Genomic DNA, 18,719 nt, shown 5'->3' with positions numbered 1-18,719 from the left:
TTGGATATGGAACAACAAGTTTTGATGGTGAAATCATTGCAATAAGTGAATGTCTCAGGAATCTTCTATGCCACATCAATAAATTTAGGAATGCAGTTATATTGTCAGACTCCAAAGCAGCTATTCTATCAATCGTCTCTAAACACACACCTTCATCTCAAACAGCAGAAATAACTAAAATGCTCTCTCAATTAATATCACTCAATAAAAGAATTGTATTCCAATGGATACCATCCCATTGTGGAATCCTGGTAAACGAGAATGCGGATGCTTTAGCAAAGAAGGGCAGCACTGCTACTTACAGACCTGTTACTAAATCTACGTATTACTCTGTGAAAATATTTATTAAATCTACATACTTAGACTTCAACAAACAAAATTTGATAACACAATCCCAAGGGAAAAAATGGAACTCTCTGCATCAAAATCCACAGTTAATTCCCGATTTACCACGAAAATCCTCTGTAGCTGCACTTAGATTGGCAACAGGCCATGATTGTTTGGCCAAACACCTGCATAGAATTGGAATATATCAGTCCCCTAACTGCCCATTGTGCAACTCAAACCAAGAAATGGATTCGCAACACCTCAAAATCTGTGCTTCATTGGCTGACCATGATAATATCTTTGAAAAATATTGGAGTGCAAGAGGTCAAATGACTTTATTGTCAAACGCCTGGCATTAGAAAACAACAACAACATAATCCGTAATTTACTTATTGCAGCTTTTTTTCGCAAGTAAATTGAATTCTTGCAAAAGCATTCAACATTTTTTAAACAAGAATAGTAAACCCCTATTTAGTGTCAATTAAATTAATCTTTGTCTCCAAAAAAGCATTACATAGGCGTTCTACCATATTACAGAAATTAACACCATAATTAATGACAAAAAGTTAAATGCTAAATGAAAAGGGATAATAAAACTTCAAATAACGAATAATCTGTTTATTGCATTTACATTTTTATTATACAAACTATTACTAGAATTAAAGATGGTAGATGCATTCTTCTGTTAGAATATTATACACAAAAAGAAAATTTTCTCATTTACAAATAAATAAGAGTTTTGGCTGATTACACATATTGAATACTTCTCAGTCTTTTAGTTTTAAGATTCCAGCGTGAAGATGTCTTCGTTTCAAATATTTTCAGGTTCAAAGCAACTTCTAAATTTAGTTGATGAATACTCGAAGTGAAACATACTTAAACCAATGCTGGATTGAAGGGCATCAGATTATTTTTTCTTGGCATTGCCAGTCGCCAAAATCATTGCAATGCGAATGAAAATGTTGATGGTGTCCAGGTAGATGGAAATAGACCTGCAAAATTAAACAACTGAATTATTTCTGCTCTACTTCGTTATGCAGAACGGGAAATAAAACAATTTCTACTTTAATGAAGCAGCGAGTCACACTTTTAAATGACTGGCTAATGTAAATATGTGATTTAATTGTTACTGTTCAAAGTTTTTGTAACTCTGGTTTCAATGCATGTAAGCCCAACTTCGCAAAATATAGCAGTCATGTACCATGAAAGTCAAATTATAAGTACATTAATAAAATACCACTGTTTTTTAAACAAGCAACAACCTAACATAACAGCAGAAAATTGTTATCGTTATTAAGGGGTTCTTGCACATACTAAATTAATAATTTGTACAACAGTTTAAAGGGATTGAATTTTATTTGAATTGCAATTTGTTATTATTTTGTTATATTTTCTAAAGTATAATTTATATTAACTTTATTATTTTATTACCATTAATATTGTATATTGCAACCTGTAAATTCAGGAGGTTGTTTTGTAATAAACTTTATGCTCAACCATGCCGAAATGTAGTAATTATACACCTGGTAGCAGACCTTTAATGCATGTCATTAAAGTACACCTACTCATTAAAGTACAGGTGTTTTCAGCCAATGACAACTCAGCTTACAGGTGTTCAGCCAATGACAAGTCAGCTTTGTACCGTTATAAAACCGCAAGTATCGATTATTCTCGGATATGCAATCGAAAGAGAATTAGTGAAAAGTCACGGAGGCTGGAAATCCAATACTGTCGCAGAAGGTTATGTTCTGTTACTATAATAATTAGCGTTAATTGTAAATAATATTCAAATAAATTCAATTTGTCATCTCGTTTTTCAATGTCGAATTCAATAATCAAGGTTATACCAAGTTTAACGGGATTACATCAAGGTTAATGACATTATTGTTCCTCGGAAAAAATCAATACTTTCGCGTCTGCGCACATCTCACAATTCACGACAAGGTCACTTCCGATCTTGTCAGATACAAATAAAATGTATACATCTGAATAATTTCAAGTTAGAGATATGGTCGAGCATAAAAAGTCGTATGAAACTCGACTATAATGGTAATTAAGAAGCTCGTATGAAAATTATTAAACTCACTTGCGCTCGTTTCATAAACATCCATACTCGCTTCTTAATTACTATCATTATAGGCTCTTGCATAATGTACTATTATGCTCGACCATGCCGAAATGTAGTAATTATACACCTGATAGCAGCCCATTAATGGACCTCATTAAAGTACACCTATTCATTAAAGTTCAGGTGTTCCACCAATCAGAAAACACCATTGTAGCAATATGAAAGCACAAGTATCGATAATTCTCGGATATGCAATCGAAAGACAACTAGCGAAACGTCACAGAGGCTGGAAATCCAATACTGTCGCAGAAGGTTATGTTCTGTTACTATAATAATTAGCGTTAATTGTGAATAATATTCAAATAAATTCAATTTGTCATCTCGTTTTTCAATCAATTTCAAGGTTATATCAAGATTAATGTTTATTTTACTCTCTAGATTATATCAAGGTCAATGACATTTTTTTCTCGGAAAAAAATCAATACTTTCGCGTCTGCGCACATCTCTCAATTTACGAGATATTGCACAAGGTCAGTTCCGCTCCCCAGTCAGATAAGAATAACATGAATACTTATGAATAATTTCAAGTTAGAAATATGGTCGATCATAAAAAGTCGTATGAAACTTGCCTATAATGGTAATTAAGACGCTCGTATGCAAATTATGAAACTCGCGCTCGTTTCATAAACATACTCGCGTCTTAATTACTACCATTATAGGCTCGTTGCATAATGTACTATTATATTAAGTATTAATATTCTTTTAGACAGTCTCTGGAAGAACAAACAGAATAAATGTTGTCCACTCACATGTTTACTGGATCGTATGGATGTTGAGCATAAACAGGATAGACTTCAGCAGCACGAATTATCCTCTGGGTATCATATAACAGAAATCCTGAGAATAGCAAGAGCCCGCCATACAGGCTTATGGAATACAAACCAGCTCCAAGAGCGGTGGTAGGAGGCAGGAACATGGAACCTGAAATTAATTTTTTAGTCGATAGAAAAATCAATGTTGAGCCATGCTGAAACAATACGAGTTTCTGTTGACGCTACTCATATTGTAGCAAATGGTGATACATGTGCACTTGGACGCCAACATCCGACACAAACGGACTAGGACCGTGCTCAACTTCCACGAGTCTGATAGGATATGAGTGTGAATTAAGAATGGTTGCAAATAACAGGGAGTTGAAACATCATGCTCAAGAAAATAAGCAGTGCATGAAATAGTACAGTTTATCGATATAATACGAATATTTATTTTCAGTCAATGACTTTACTATTAATATATGTAAGGTGCAAGTCCTTACATTACATGGTTTAATATTGTATTAACGTTTTCGTCGGTTTCATACCAACATCATCAGATACAACATTCTATATAGCAATATCATCACTAACAGGTACATATGTCTCTACAAACCAAAATACAATATACTAGTGGCTTGTGCAGCAAATGCTGCTGCAAACTAAGTTCGTTAGACATTCAAATAAAAATTTTTTAGATTTATTTTCAATGAAGAATACTTGTCTTTTTGATAGTTATTTGCTTTCATAATAATGAAACATACTCCCTCTGAATGGATTTTTTTAGGCCAAATACTTTTTCTTGAACCTATCCAACTTCAGTTTTTGAGTTTCAACGCGAAAACGCAAGTATCAATGTCAGGACGATAGCAGTAGCTATTTCAGGTCATTGTGGATTGTAGGCAAAAGTTAAAAAAATGTCAGGTTTGCTAAGCTTTCGAACAATAGCATTTTCATATAGCTGCTACATGTAGAACTTGAAATGTAGAGCGTAAAATCATTTTATCCTACTAAGAGATCTTGCTGAAATGATCTGGAGACTACAAAATTTTCTAGGCCTCTTATTTTATCAGTAAGTAATACCTTTTCATCTTTCCTTAGGAACTGTAATTTTTGCGCTCTCTCGAGCCAATACTGAAGACAATGACACATATCAATATCTACACTACACCGCCATTAAATATATGAAAAAGACCCAACCCGACTGGGTTAATAAGTATAAAAATATTTGATTTTTAATAACAATATTATTATCTTACTCAAGTTTTGTAGTTATATATAGCAGTCGCTCAGTAAATTATAGAAATGAAGATCTAAATTAAGATATTCTCTACATTTACTTACATAACCTCAAAACGTTTCACTTTCATGTCATCAATATAATGTACAATTAATGAAAAATAGACGCATCATGATATTAACTATAATAATATTTAATTTCTAATGGTAATAATGTCATCAAACCACCTCAAGTTTCGTAGATTTGAATATCCAATACACAGCTGTATTCAGAAAATTAGACACTGCAGAATCAGTTTTTAATAACAAATTGAATTGAGCTCTAAATATGTCGGCAATCCTGCAGGTCATGGCCTTCGTGTAATAGCCTATTGTTTATTGTAGTGTGTGTTTTGTTCTGAAATTCAATCAAGTCGGCCGTGATGATTCAATAAAATTAGTAGTTGTCAAAACTGACAACAGATGGATTTTGGAAAATAGGAAAATTATGTAGGAAAATTGACATTTCACTGAAAACTACTATTTTTCCGAAAAACTTTGGATGCCAGGCATGAAAATGAGGGGTCACTCATTAAAATCCGTTCAGCCATTTTCCCGTAATTTCCATTACCAGTTAAAATTATATATATAGATAGATATTAATAAGCATACAATATGATAAAAACCAACATCATTAGGATATAAATGTGTCTTTCTTGTGTGACTACACCCTACTATCAAATAATTAAAACACACATGTGATTACAATACTTATACAAATATGTTTGCAGGTCTTCACTGATAAAGTATAAGTAATGTAATCACACGTGTGTTTTAATTATTTGACAGTAGGGTGTAGTCACACAAAAAAAGACACATTTATATGCTAATGATGTTGGTTTTATCATATTGTATGCTTATTAATATATATTGTATTTTGGTTTGTAGAGACATATGTACCTCTTAGTGATGATATTGCTATATAGAATGTTGTATCTGATGAAGTTGGTATGAAACCGACGAAAACGTTCATACAATATTAAATCATGTAATGTAAGGACTTGCACCTTACATATATTAATAGTAAAGTCATTGACTGAAAATAAATATTCGTATTATATATCATAGACTTTTCTGAAAATTAATCAAAATGAATTGCAAAAAAACAGTTTATCAAGCTGTGTGAAACAGTAGAAGTGATATGGAACTTAAAACTGTCAAAAACAAAAACAAAGATGTACATGTCTCTACAGTAAAGCATAAACATCATGAAGAAAACTCTAGGTTAGGTCCAGGGCCAAAATAAATTTAACACTAACTATTAAGTACTTTATTTCTTTGCTGTGGTCGTGGCTGAGAATCAGTCCCATTCCGAGGCTTATTTTGAGGTTTCGTAACAAGCTGTTTTTACGGTGATGGGTTGTTAGCCCTTTGCCCAACCCCCAAGCTGGAGGACCACCCCTCATTGGCTGTCCGCAACTGCTTATTCAATATATTCACAGCTACCCTCCATATCTGGAGGCCATCTCCTCGATTCGCAACCTGAGGACGTGCCATGCCGTGGTGATAGGGACCCACAATACAATAAATCCCAAAAAGACAAAGTATATGATTATGTCTCGTGACGAGAATATCTACAAAATGGAAATTTATCCTCTGAAGAGGTGGAAAAATTCAAACACCTGGGAGCAACAGTAACAAATATAAATGACACTCGGGAGGAAATTAAACACAGAATAAATATGGGAAATGCCTGTTATTATTCGGTTGAGAAGCTTTTATCATCCAGTCTGCTGTTAAAAAATCTGAAAGTTAGAATTTATAAAACAGTTATATTGCTGGTTGTTCTTTATGGTTGTGAAACTTGGACTCTCACTTTGAGAGAGGAACAAAGATTAAGGGTGTTTGAGAATAAGGTGCTTAGGAAAATATCTGGGGCTAAGAGGGATGAAGTTAAGGAGAATGGAGAAAGTTGCACAACGCAGAACTGCACGCATTGTATTCTTCACCTGACAATTAGGAACATTAAATCCAGATGTTTGAGATGGGCAGGGCATGTAGCATGTATGGGCGAATCCAGAAATGCATATAGAGTGTTAGTTGGGAGGCCGGAGGGAAAAAGACCTTTGGGGAGGCCGAGACATAGATGGGAGGATAATATTAAAATGGATTTGAGGGAGGTGGAATATGATGATAGAGACTGGATTAATCTTGCTCAGGATAGGGACCGATGGCGGGCTGATGTGAGGGCGGCAATGAATCCTTAAAAGCCAGTAAGTAAGTATTAAGTACTTTGTTTATTTTACTATTCACATGTATTATGCCACCAAGCTCGGAACAGGATTGGTGAGTTTGGTACCTACAACCCTCATACACTTGCATTCCAGCCGTCAACCACCTCACTTAATGATGTTTACTCCATTAGATGGCTGACTCTGGACTTCAATTTGAAGTCGCGCATGGAAGGACACATGCACGGCAAAAATGCACATTGTGTTATATACGGTTAGGAGAAATTGGAGCATTTAACTGGTGTTATTGTGAAGTAATGATTACAATCTCCTTTGCTGATAATTGACGTATCTTGCAGTCCATATAACTATACAGACATAACACAAAATCAGCAAGAAAACAAATCTTTCCATAGACAAATAGTTATTTGGACTTTCTTTAGATATGCTACCACATATTTAAAAAAAAACACTGCTTTAGACTCTAATCTACTTCAGTCCAAGTGTTTATCACGATACTAAGACATTAATACATTTTTTCTAATATACTATGCTTACCGAGGGAAGCTGCAAAAACTACTCCAAGACCAATAGCCAGTGGCCCACCAATGTTCAGGAATTTCTCACTTGGTGCGCAGACTGCAACAGTTGACAGTCCTCCCACTACACCTGCAGTGTACCTGTAATTTTAAGAAAGTAGCACACAACAGTTGACACACATTAATTTCAACTTTATTTTACAACAAAATTTAATTGAATTAAATACTATTATAGTCACAATCATGCCATGGTATGAAAGAAAAATTTCATAACCTCGAGCGGGAATCGAACCTGCGACTTCCAGTCAGGCACTCTACCACTGAGCTATCAAGTTCGTCTCAAGCCAAAGGCTCGGAATTATCCTTTCATACTGGCGACTCTGTTATAGAGTACTGTCCATAGCGTCTGATCTTAGTCAGCACTGCTTATGGCTTGAAAGAAACTTTACAAATGTAATCTTCATCTTACGATGTTTGGATGACGTATATACGTCCGTTGATGTGACATATTAATGAATTAAATACTATTATAGTCACAATCATGCCATGGTATGACTATAATAGTATTTAATTCATGCCATGGTATGACTATAATCTATATATATAATTTGAACTGGTAATGGAAATTACGGGAAAACGGCTGAACAGATATTAATAAATAATCCCTCATTTTGAAGTTTGGAACCCAAATTTTTTCGGAAAAGTAGTAGTTTTCAGTGAAATATCAATTTTCCTACATCATTTTCGTATTTTTCAAAATCCATCTGTCGTCAGTTTTGAGAAATACATAGGCCTAATTACGGCCGACTTGATACTCGCTTCCTTGTACAGCCTAATGAGTTCTCAGAATAAAACAAAACACAAGCACACTACAATAAACAATATCACACGAAGGCTACGACCTGCAGGATTGCTGACATATTTAGAGTTGAGATAGCTCAGATTCTCTGACATCATAATTCCAATATGTCGATCTTCATTTGTGTAACTTTTTCAGAACGTTTCTGTAATATTGGTTATTAAAACTTCATGACTTATTAAAACGAATTTACAAGTCAGATTCTCTGGTGTGTAATTTTCTGAGAAGAGCTGTCTGTGCGTTGGATATTAAAAACTACAAAATTTAGAAAAGTTTGATGACATTATTACCATTAAAAATTAAATATTATTATAGTGAATGCCATGATGTGAGTTTTGTTACTAATCATACAGATTAATGCTGTATTGGTGATATGAAAGCGAAACATTTTGGGTTTATATAAGTAGACGTAGAGAATTTTTGAAGTTAGATCTTCATTTCTGTAATATTTACTGAGTGAAGGCTATATAGTAGTCTATACAAAACTTACATAAGATAACAATTTTGTTATAAAAAATGAAATAGTGTATTTTTATAGTTATTAATCAAGAGGTATGGGTCTTTTCGATATTATATTTAATGGTGGTGTAGTGTAGGTGTTTAAAGCTGAAAGTTAGAATTTATAAAACAGTTATGCTATTGGTTGTTCTTTATGGTTGTGAAACTTGGACTCTCACTTTGAGAGAGGAAGAGAGATTAAGGGTGTTCGAAAATAGGATGCTTAGTAAAATATTTGGGGCTAAGAGGGATGAAGTTATAGGAGAACGCAGAACTGCACCCATTGTATTCTTCACCTAACATAATTAGGAACATTAAATCCAGATGTTTGAGATGGCAGCGCATGTAGCACGTATGGGTTAATCTAGAAATTCACATAGAGTGTTACTTGGAAGACCTGAAGGGAAAAGACCTTAAGGGAGGCAGACGTAAATGGGAGGATAATATTAAAATGAATTTGAGAGAGGTGAGATATTATGGTAGAGACTGGATTAATCTTGCTCAGGATAGGTACCGATAGTGGGCTTATATATGAGAGCAGCAATGAACCTCCATTTGTAAGTAAGTGATATAGATATTTATATGTGTGATTCTCTGCAGTATTGTCTGGAGGATGCACAAAAATGATAATGCCTAAGGGAAGACCAAAAGGTGTTACTTTCTGATAAAATAAGAGGTCTGCAAAATGTTGTAGTGTCCCGATCACTTTAGCAAGATACTTGGCAGGATAAAATGATTCTACCCTCTACATTTCGAGGTAGTTCACGAAACATGCAGCAGCTATACAAGACGCTGTGTCTGTTGTTGGAAAACATGGCAAATCTGATATTTTCATTACTCTAACCTACAATCCTCAATGACCTATTGCTTCACTCCCACATGAAAAACCGACAGATCGTCCTGACATTGTCACTTGCGTTTTCGCATTGAAATTCAAGAACTGAAGATGTATAGGTTCAATAAAAAGTATTTAGCATGAAGAAAACCATTCAGAAGAATATGTTTATTATGGAAGCAAATAACTTCCAAAATGTCTGGTATTCTTCATTGGAAATAAATTTGAAAAATTTGAATTTGAACTTCTACTGTAATGAACTTAGTTTGCAGCATTTGCTGCACAAGCCACTAGTAGTATTTAATTCATGCCATGGTATGATTATAATAGTATTTAATTCATTAATATGTCACATCAACGGACGTATATACGTCATCCAAACATCGTAAGATGAAGATTACATTTGTAAAGTTTCTTTCCACCCATAAGCAGTGCTGACTAGATCAGACGCTATGGACAGTACTCTATAACAGAGTCGCCAGTATGAAAGGATAATTCCGAGCCTTTGGCGTGAGATGAACTCGACAGCTCAGTGGTAGAGCGCCTGACCAGAAGTCGCAGGTTCGATTCCCGCTCGAGGTTGTGAAATTTTTCTTTCATACCATGGCATGATTGTGACTATAATAGTATTTAATTCATTAATATGTCATCAACGGAAGTATATACGTCATCCAAACATCGTAAGATGAAGATTACAAAATTTAATTACACTTTAAACTCAAGAAGTGAAGGTCTTGGAAATAAAGTTCACTGCATTATATGGCACTGTATGGGGCAAAAACATGGACATCATGACGAAGTGAAGAGAAACGACTAGAAGCATTTGAAAGCTGTTAAATCACCGGGGAAAGTCATGGTAAAGGTGTTCTGGGATTCAAGGGGAATAACCATTATTGACTATCTAAAAAAGGGGAGAGGACAATATTATTCAAATCTCCTACAGTAACTGAAAGGGAAAATTCGCGAGAAGAGATCAGGTATGGCCAAGAAGAAGTGATGTTTCATCACGACATTGCACCTGCTCTCAGTCTGCAATCGCAGTTGCTAAACTACACGAACTACAGTTCAAATTGTTGCTGCAACCCCACTACTCACCAGATCTCGCACCTTCAAACTCTTTCTTTTTCCAAAGCTCAAAACTCACTTGACTAGAAGAAATGTTCGTCAAATGAAGAGGTTATTGCAAAAGCAGAAGGCTTTTTTGCAGACCCCGAGGAATCTGTGTACAAGGAGGGTATAGCAGCATTGCAACAACGATGGACCAAGTGTGTGAATCTCAGGGGGATTATGTTGAGGAATAATGATTATTTCAGAATAGTTTTAGTTTAATTTCTATGTCAGGCTATGAACATTTCAAACAACCCTCATACAGTTGAATCACTCTTGAGTCTGCATCAGAGTGCTGCATTGGAGTTAAATCGCTCGCTTGAACTCGGTCAAGTGTCGCACCCTCGAGTGAGATACGATCGGTTGTGATATATTCGTAATAAATAGAAGCACAGTACAAGGTCATCTCAGTGACATGTCTTATCTTGTATGGAAGGCGACAAATAAGATACACATATGTTTTGCTCACACGGTAAAAATAAGGCTTTATTTTCTGCGTTTATGACAAACGTTTAATGGAACGTACTGAAACAGGAACATGAAGTTATAAATAAAATAGTATGAAAAACTTCGCTATACAGTTATTATTGCTAATTATTAATTATTCAATATTTGATTTACCACATATATAATATGGTAGGTCCATACATAGTGTTCCACCTATATACTGCGACAATATAGAAACGTTTTACAAAATATTATTGATATAGCAGTAGACTAATAACAATATTAGTACAGAGATAACGTCACAGAAAATATAATAAAACGAATAATCATGCTGCACAACTGTTATAGACGCAAAGATTGATACACTAATTATTAAATTATTATTATTATTATTATTATTATTATTATTATTATTATTATTATCATTACTACTAGAAAACTTGATACAGTTCTTGCATTATCGTAACTGTGTTCTTCATTTATAATAATTACATTTACATCCAATAATATCAGATGTGGCAAAAACAAAATCACTCCTGTGTGGAAAAAAAAATATTATATTACATTTTAAAGCAAGTTTTGTAGTTGTACTATGGAGAGATTAGTTAAACACTGCAAAGTTTTGAAATGATAAACATCTATGATGTTACTACACAGTTCATCACTGTAACAAGAACGAATGTCTAACGCTCGGCTTATACCGTTCGAGGATTTATCGCTCGTGACAATTTTACCCATCATGCATGTGCGCTACCTATCGGATTATGCTATGAACTACTTGGCGCTCGAGCGAAAACATCCGATGCAGACCTCTGGTCTCTATGTGGAATGTCATAAATTTAGCGATACAAATGTGTTTTGTTATACATACTAGGTTAAAAAAGTTCCGAGAATTTGCTAGTATCATAGAAACAACGTACCTTAAACACTATTCTACAGCATTCCCTTCAAAATAGTTGCCTTCCGCAACAACACACTTTTGCCAATGCGTGTAGAGTTCCTGGAAGCCATTTTGTGAAACCCGTCTTAGTGCTCTCGCAGCGTTTGCGATAACCTCTTCAGCATTGAATCTCTGTCCTTTCAGATTGACTTTTCAGACGGGGAAACAGAAAGTAATCAGGTGGTGAGAAATCAGAAGAGTATGGTGGGTGATCCAAAGCAGTTATGTTGTGCCTGGCAAGAAAATTCTTTACAATAATTGCGCGATGAGCATTGTCATGGATAAGGAACCAGTTGTTTTCTACCCACTTTTCTGGATGTTTCCTTCTCACTGCGTCCCGGAGGCGACGGAGGATTTCTACGTACAATTCTTTCGTTACAGTACGACCTTCTGGAATGAACTCATGATGGATGAGACCCTGAGAGTCGAAGAAAACTTCCAACATAACTTTGCCTTTGGAAGTGTCCCTAGGAAATTTTTGCTTCCGAGAAGATGTTTTCGATTTCCACTCAGATGACTGTCATTTAGGGACTGGGTCGTACAAGTAGCACCAAGTTTCATCACCAGCAATAATTTTGTTTAAGAAATCACCATCTTCATCAGCCATACTGATCATGTCCCCAGCAAGAGTCATTCTTGTTTCTTTCTGTTCTGCCGACAACATTTTCGGAACTAACTTCTGAGACACGTAATGCATGTTTAGATGCTTGTGAAGAACATTGTGTACACTTCCGACTGATATTCCGACCTCTGCTGCTATCTCTTTTATGGTTTTACGTCGGTCGTCCCTCACAACATTACGCTGAGCGATTGCTTCATTTGTTGCAGTTGTTGGTCAGCCGCTGCGTACGTCATCTTTGATGCTATCGCGGCCACCAGAAAAGCGTTTATGCCAGGCATACACTTGAGTTTTTTTTTATTGCTGCTTCGCCATATGCTTCTTCCAACAATCTTAATCTCTTGTGTAACAAAACACAGAACTTGATGTTTGTACGTTGCTCTGTGGACATAATTACAAAATGCGACAAACAAACAAAACACTATGATAAACAATTGCCTACAACTCAAAACCAACAATCGCCATTATCAATAAACTTTAAGGAAATGACATCATGAATGTGTGTGAGTATCTAATGCTCTGGATTTAACAATGAAGTCATCATTTCTTCTTGCTTCCCAGTATTTTGATGGAAGGTCCACAAATGTCCTAAGAGTTTCACAATTACCCAGGTGCTCCATCTCCATGTCCTCTTCTCTGATGCACAGTAAGCATTTAGGTGAATTCAGCACTCCAATACGATGGAGGTGTTTACTGAGGCAATCATGACCAGTAATCAATCTAAACATGGCCACGGCAGATTTTCGAGGTAGATCAGGAATTAGTTTTGGATCTTTGAATGATTCTTTCCATTTTGAATTTTGATGTTTTGCCTGTTCGCTGTAACTTATTCTTTTTATCACTCGCTTTATTGATTCATATGGGAACTTGAAATTTGTTTTTAAGTTGATATAAGTTCCTTTCTTTGTTAACATATCTGCTTTCTCGTTACCGTTCATCCGCAGTGGGCCGGGATCCATTGGAAGACCACTTTTTTATTTAGCATTTGAATTTGTTTTACCATGCAATGAATTTCTTTTACTTTTTCCATTTTAGGGGATGTAGTTGAGCTGATGGACTGGATTGCAGCTTTGGAGTCAGACAGGATGACTATGTTTTTGCACTGGTTTAGCCAAACAAATACATTTTGAAGTGATGTATAAATGGCTTCAACTTCGCCATCAAAATTTGTTGTGTACTTGCCAACATTTTTATAAAGAGAAAAGTATTGGCAAGTAGCTCCTGCTCCAGCTCCTTCATTTTGATCCATGAGAGATCCATCAGTGTAAATGTACAACCAGTCCTTTTGTGGATATTTTCTATTAATTGTTTGTAGGGCAATGGCTTTTGCTACTTCTGGATTTGTATCTTTTTTGTTGAAGACTTCATCAAGATCAAGGCAGCAATCTACTTTGAAGTTATTAAGTGGATTATATCGATTCATCAAGTTTTCCTTTTCACTTGGTATTTCTAGAATTTGCTTAAGCTTTTCTACCTCTTGTATGTATCCATTTTGGGTCCTCAATGTAAATTTAGAATCTTTGTATTTACTCCATTTATCCCAATTTGGAAGCCTTCTTAATTTTTCATAGGTTAAAAGGGCTTGTGTTTCAAGATCTGTTACAACAGGTTTATTAGATGTGATTATTTACATGGCTTCAATTGGAGTGGTTTTGATACATCATGAATGTTACCAACAAAAAAAAAAAAATGTATAATATCCCTTGTTATATATTAATACGAAAAATGGTAGTAAAATTCCGGGAACTTTTTGAACCCAGTAGTATATCATGTAACATATTAGTGTAAGGATTGATTTAAACTACGGAACACGTATAAAAAAAGATAAGGATTCTATAAACACACCTCCACCAAAGAGGAGAAACATGCCCGCGAGTTGGAAATCAATGATCTTTCTAGATCTGCTCTGTGGTGCCTCTGGATATGGTAATAATAGCCTGAAGAATGTTAGCAGAAGCTTTGAGTAAATGAAAACCCCACAGGAACAGTCTTTACAGGAATTCAAGATCTAAATCAAAATATTTCTGAACCTCTTAAAGCCGTACATACTTACCATGCAGCTCGCATAATTAGGGGACCACCAATGAAGCACACTGGAGCTATGACTGCGCCCACGATAGCAGAGTGAGCCATCCATGCAAGCTGTTTAGCACCGAAACCTTCCTGGTAAGGAATGCTCTGAACCACCATTCCACTGCCAATCATGGCTGCGATTGTTGCTCCTATAGACTGTGGAACAAAATATACAATTAACAAGCAAACCATGCCCCAGATCAAAATTATTATTTCTGAACATTGATAAACTAATATGATCATACAAATCAAGCTTTCCGATATAACTCCCTGTAAAGTTGATTTGAATAATTTCGAGGGAAAAATTATTCAAATCAACTTTACAGGGAGTTATACCTGAAAGCTTGATATGCATAATGCACGTCACTGTTCATTAACAGAAAACCACAATTTAAGTCACACAGAGTTAGTGTGCACTCAATGTTGGTTGCTTGACGGTTGTCAGCCCACTTTGAGGTCTGTGAATATAGAGGGAAAGATTGGATCGGTGTCTGGTAGAGTTCGCGAGTAGCTCAGTTGGTAGAGCATTGGTACGTTTAACCAAAGGTCCCGAGTCCGATGCCCGGCCCTGGAACAATTTTTTCCTCGAAATTAATATGATCACACATTTATTGCCAACACTGTCACCAACAACAATGGGCTCTTCAGACACTTCTGTCTTCACTCCTGTGTAGATTTTTTAATCAACACTCGACATTCACCAACAGCAGGATGCAATGCCACCACTTACATCAGGTAAATACAATACGTAATTTGTATACTGCATATCTAGAGCCATCCTAACGATACTGACATTCTAGAAGGCAGTGGTCATGTTGCAACCTAAATATTGAGAATAATTTCCGAAAGTTACGAGTAAAATAAATAATTCATTAATGTTTAGGCTCCTACTTGTCTGTGGTGTAATAATCATGATGAAGATCTGGAACACATTCTTCTATACTGTCCATCCATAAACCACAAAAGAAGTAAATTAAAATCATCAGTATCGATTGCAGAAGACACAACCCTGCAGTATAGATTGACTACACTCCAACTCTGGCTACTAGCAACAGGCATCTATAATGAACACTGATCAAAATACCTTTCATTTCTCGTGAAAAACAACAACTGAATAGACTACAGTGGACTATAGTGGACTTTATGTTTCAGCAAACAGCTGGATACATTAAGAAGATAGATTAATGTTTAGCCAGTATTTGATAAGTGACACACTATAGTGAGAAATATTTGTCGAGCTATGTAAAGTGTTTTCCTTTAGCATGGAGTAACACTCGAAAAAAGGCACAGCTGACATTGGTCAGCTAGCGATTTTTTGAAAATATAGCTACCCCACCATCTGTATTTCCGCTCTCACAAGTAACCTATTCGAATTGTAGCCTATTAAAATTTATATTACGTGAATAAAATTGAACAATTAATAGAAATTCAGCTGTTAAAATTTATGTAACTTTATCAGCTTATATTAAACTGTCTTCCATATTTCCCCCCCCCCCCCACATTCAGCAATTTATTGATAAAGTTCCAAAACAAATATGTTTTCTGCCTTTTCGTATTTTAGTGTAAATTCAAATAATAATGCACAAATATTGTTCATGTCCAGCTGTCAAAACACGTCTTCCATATGGCATAGGCCTAATAAAATTAGTGTTTTAATTATCTATAGAGAGATGGCTCCACTGTGCAGTAACATATTTCCTGCTGTAGTGTGAAGATCGAAACATTACTAGCTGTCTCCAAACATATTACACAGTTCTCAGTGTAGTGTGTTACAGGCCTTAGACTACATTAATACCAGAATATAACGAGGTTCTTCTTTTAAACAAATAAATGAACAAGTAAATAAATAATTTCCTCTGTAGACAGGTACATCTGCCTTTTGTTTCCCTATGAGTCCTCATAAACAGAAATTTCCATGCGTATTTTTAATGATCCTCTGCATACATGAAAGAATGAATGCAGGAAAGGACAGCCACACCAATTTTTGCATCATCATAATATTTTTTCTTTATACTTCTTGTAGTTCATCACAATACTTTCTATTCAACAACAAACACTTGAGAAAATGTATCCTTCATCAAGGATATAAGACTCTGTTTTCAAAGTGGTTATTCCAATGATTTATGTATTATTAAACCCACTTTTGCAGCTGAACTGCGATAAAGTTTCATATTACACATACTGTGTATAATTTTTATATGAGACTTCTGCAGAGTTGAGGCAAAAAACATTACTAATACACCGTGCATAAGCGATGGATGTATAAGCAGTGTGTAACTATACATGGGAATTGCTTTGCAGTAGTTATATACAAACGAAACCCCCTGTTTAAGAGTTGTATACAGAGAAAAAATGGCCGCCTCCCTAACAGCTGTTCGTATCGACTGTCACTTCATGATGACAGTTGCCTTGTAACCACAGAATAACAAATCAAAAAGCACAGAATAATATTTCTGTAGGTGTACTCTCTGATCAAAGTAGTGTGGTAATTGACCAGGCTCAGTTGTACTATCGATTCTTAGCACAGCACACTAACACACACTATTGGATGTAAAAAAAATTCTTAGTTATTCTGTTACCTTTCGTAATAAAATAATGACGAAACTATGACGTAGTTCTGTGACAGTTGTTTTGTTATATATGATGTATATAGTGAATATTAGTCAGGAATTTACACACAACTTATAAACGAGCTATTCACTGTAAGGCAGTTAAACGTCTGTATAAGAGTTTTTATTAGTAAGACTGATACAGCAATAAATTCATAATACTTACAAGTAATGAATTCTGTGTCATGAATCGCATAAGGGTTGGAGATCGAAGTGCTACTACGGCTGTGGCGGCTGTTAAGGCAAGTGAGCCTCCAAAGTAGAAGTAAGTGTCTTTGATTCGTTTGCGAACAAAGTGTGGCCATGTCCTGAAACAAAGTTACATGCATCACAAAATAAAACTCAATGTTTCATTTCTGTACTTCCACAAACAATAATGTCTTGAAAAGAGGACTTGGGCTGGAGGTCAATGCTGTCATTTAACAATGTAATGAACAGTAACCAAATAAATAAAAAAAATATATATAAAAAGAGAAACTACCATCTTTATTATAGATATTTCCTACCTATGTACACACACATGCTTATCAGCAAATACTACAGTAGAACCTCTATCATCCGTGGTAATGAAGGGGGTGAACTGAATGGTTAAATCGAAAAAAATCGGATAATCCATACCATGAATGATTTTCATCAATTAAGTGTATAATACATAATTTGAAGTTCCTGCTATGCTGCAACCACTGATGTCTTCGTACTAGACACTATGCTGTACAATATTATGCTCGTAATAAGTAACAAACTCAATGACGTACAGTCATATCATGGATAAATATATAATAGGATGCGAAACTGTGGTCAGCACCATCTGGTGGCAAGGGGCTGAAATAAGATGATCAGCGCCCAACATCATAGGTGGTGAACGTGTTGGGTACATTACCCAGAGTTCTCTATTTATCTGTTCGAGATATTGCTCGAGGAGCAAGATGGCAGACAGAAACTTGGTAATAACAACATGAAGTGATACGTGTGTGTATAAGCAGTGTATGTTAAACAGTGATGTTTATGGACGTTGTAAAAATAGTGTTGTTGAATGTATTGTAAAGTAATAGTAATATAATAAATTGAACTATCTAAGTAGTTCTTGCAGACTTTTCCATTGCGCTGTACAATAAATACCCAAAGAATACAATCCCAATCATCTAACCTTTTGCTTTATTTTTTGTCTCTGTCTGGTTATATTTTAATTGGGTAGTGTAAAATAGATCGTATCTTTTATCTTCCTGTTGGCTCCGGCAAGAATTTTCAGTAGAAGATGCTGTGAGGAATAAAAATGTAAATGTTTTATTTTAAATTGGGTTAGTTTTGAATATCGATGAGGGTGGGAGGGAATACTTTCTGCACAGTTTAACATTTTCGTCACCAGGTGCGCTGCTAAATGCATGGAGTAATTACTCTTTTCGCTACTTGGTGTGCTGCTAGATGTAACAATGCCCCTCCCCCCAACATGTGGCAGCAAGGTCAATTTCTACAACAGCACCTCTAGTATGTGTTACGGGAAACTCAGTAAGTTTCGCATCCTATTATACAGTAGCGT

The 18,719-nt window shown here is 35.4% G+C and overlaps 1 protein-coding gene and 1 long non-coding RNA gene across 2 annotated transcripts in view; one reads left to right on the top strand and one right to left on the bottom strand.

Moving 5' to 3' along the window:
• The window catches only part of LOC138701992 (uncharacterized), a 245,386-nt gene that overhangs the window by 208,373 nt on the left and 18,294 nt on the right, over positions 1 to 18,719 (top strand). The gene's annotated exons all lie outside the window — the stretch shown is intronic.
• The window catches only part of LOC138701987 (growth hormone-inducible transmembrane protein-like), a 28,354-nt gene continuing 10,565 nt past the window's right edge, over positions 931 to 18,719 (bottom strand). Inside the window, exons 4-8 of the mRNA XM_069829427.1 lie at positions 17,349 to 17,490; positions 14,554 to 14,729; positions 7,215 to 7,336; positions 3,205 to 3,376; positions 931 to 1,319 (exon numbers count right to left, since the gene is read on the bottom strand). Coding sequence (XP_069685528.1) covers positions 1,235 to 1,319; positions 3,205 to 3,376; positions 7,215 to 7,336; positions 14,554 to 14,729; positions 17,349 to 17,490 — 697 coding nt within the window. The 3' untranslated portion in view covers positions 931 to 1,234. The remainder of the gene's footprint in view (positions 1,320 to 3,204; positions 3,377 to 7,214; positions 7,337 to 14,553; positions 14,730 to 17,348; positions 17,491 to 18,719) is intronic.

This window comes from Periplaneta americana, chromosome 6 (genome assembly GCF_040183065.1).
Source record: "Periplaneta americana isolate PAMFEO1 chromosome 6, P.americana_PAMFEO1_priV1, whole genome shotgun sequence".
NCBI classification, from domain to species: Eukaryota; Metazoa; Arthropoda; class Insecta; order Blattodea; family Blattidae; genus Periplaneta; species Periplaneta americana.
Note: the sequence above shows the minus strand (reverse complement) of the source record. Positions and strands in the feature narration are given on the sequence as shown.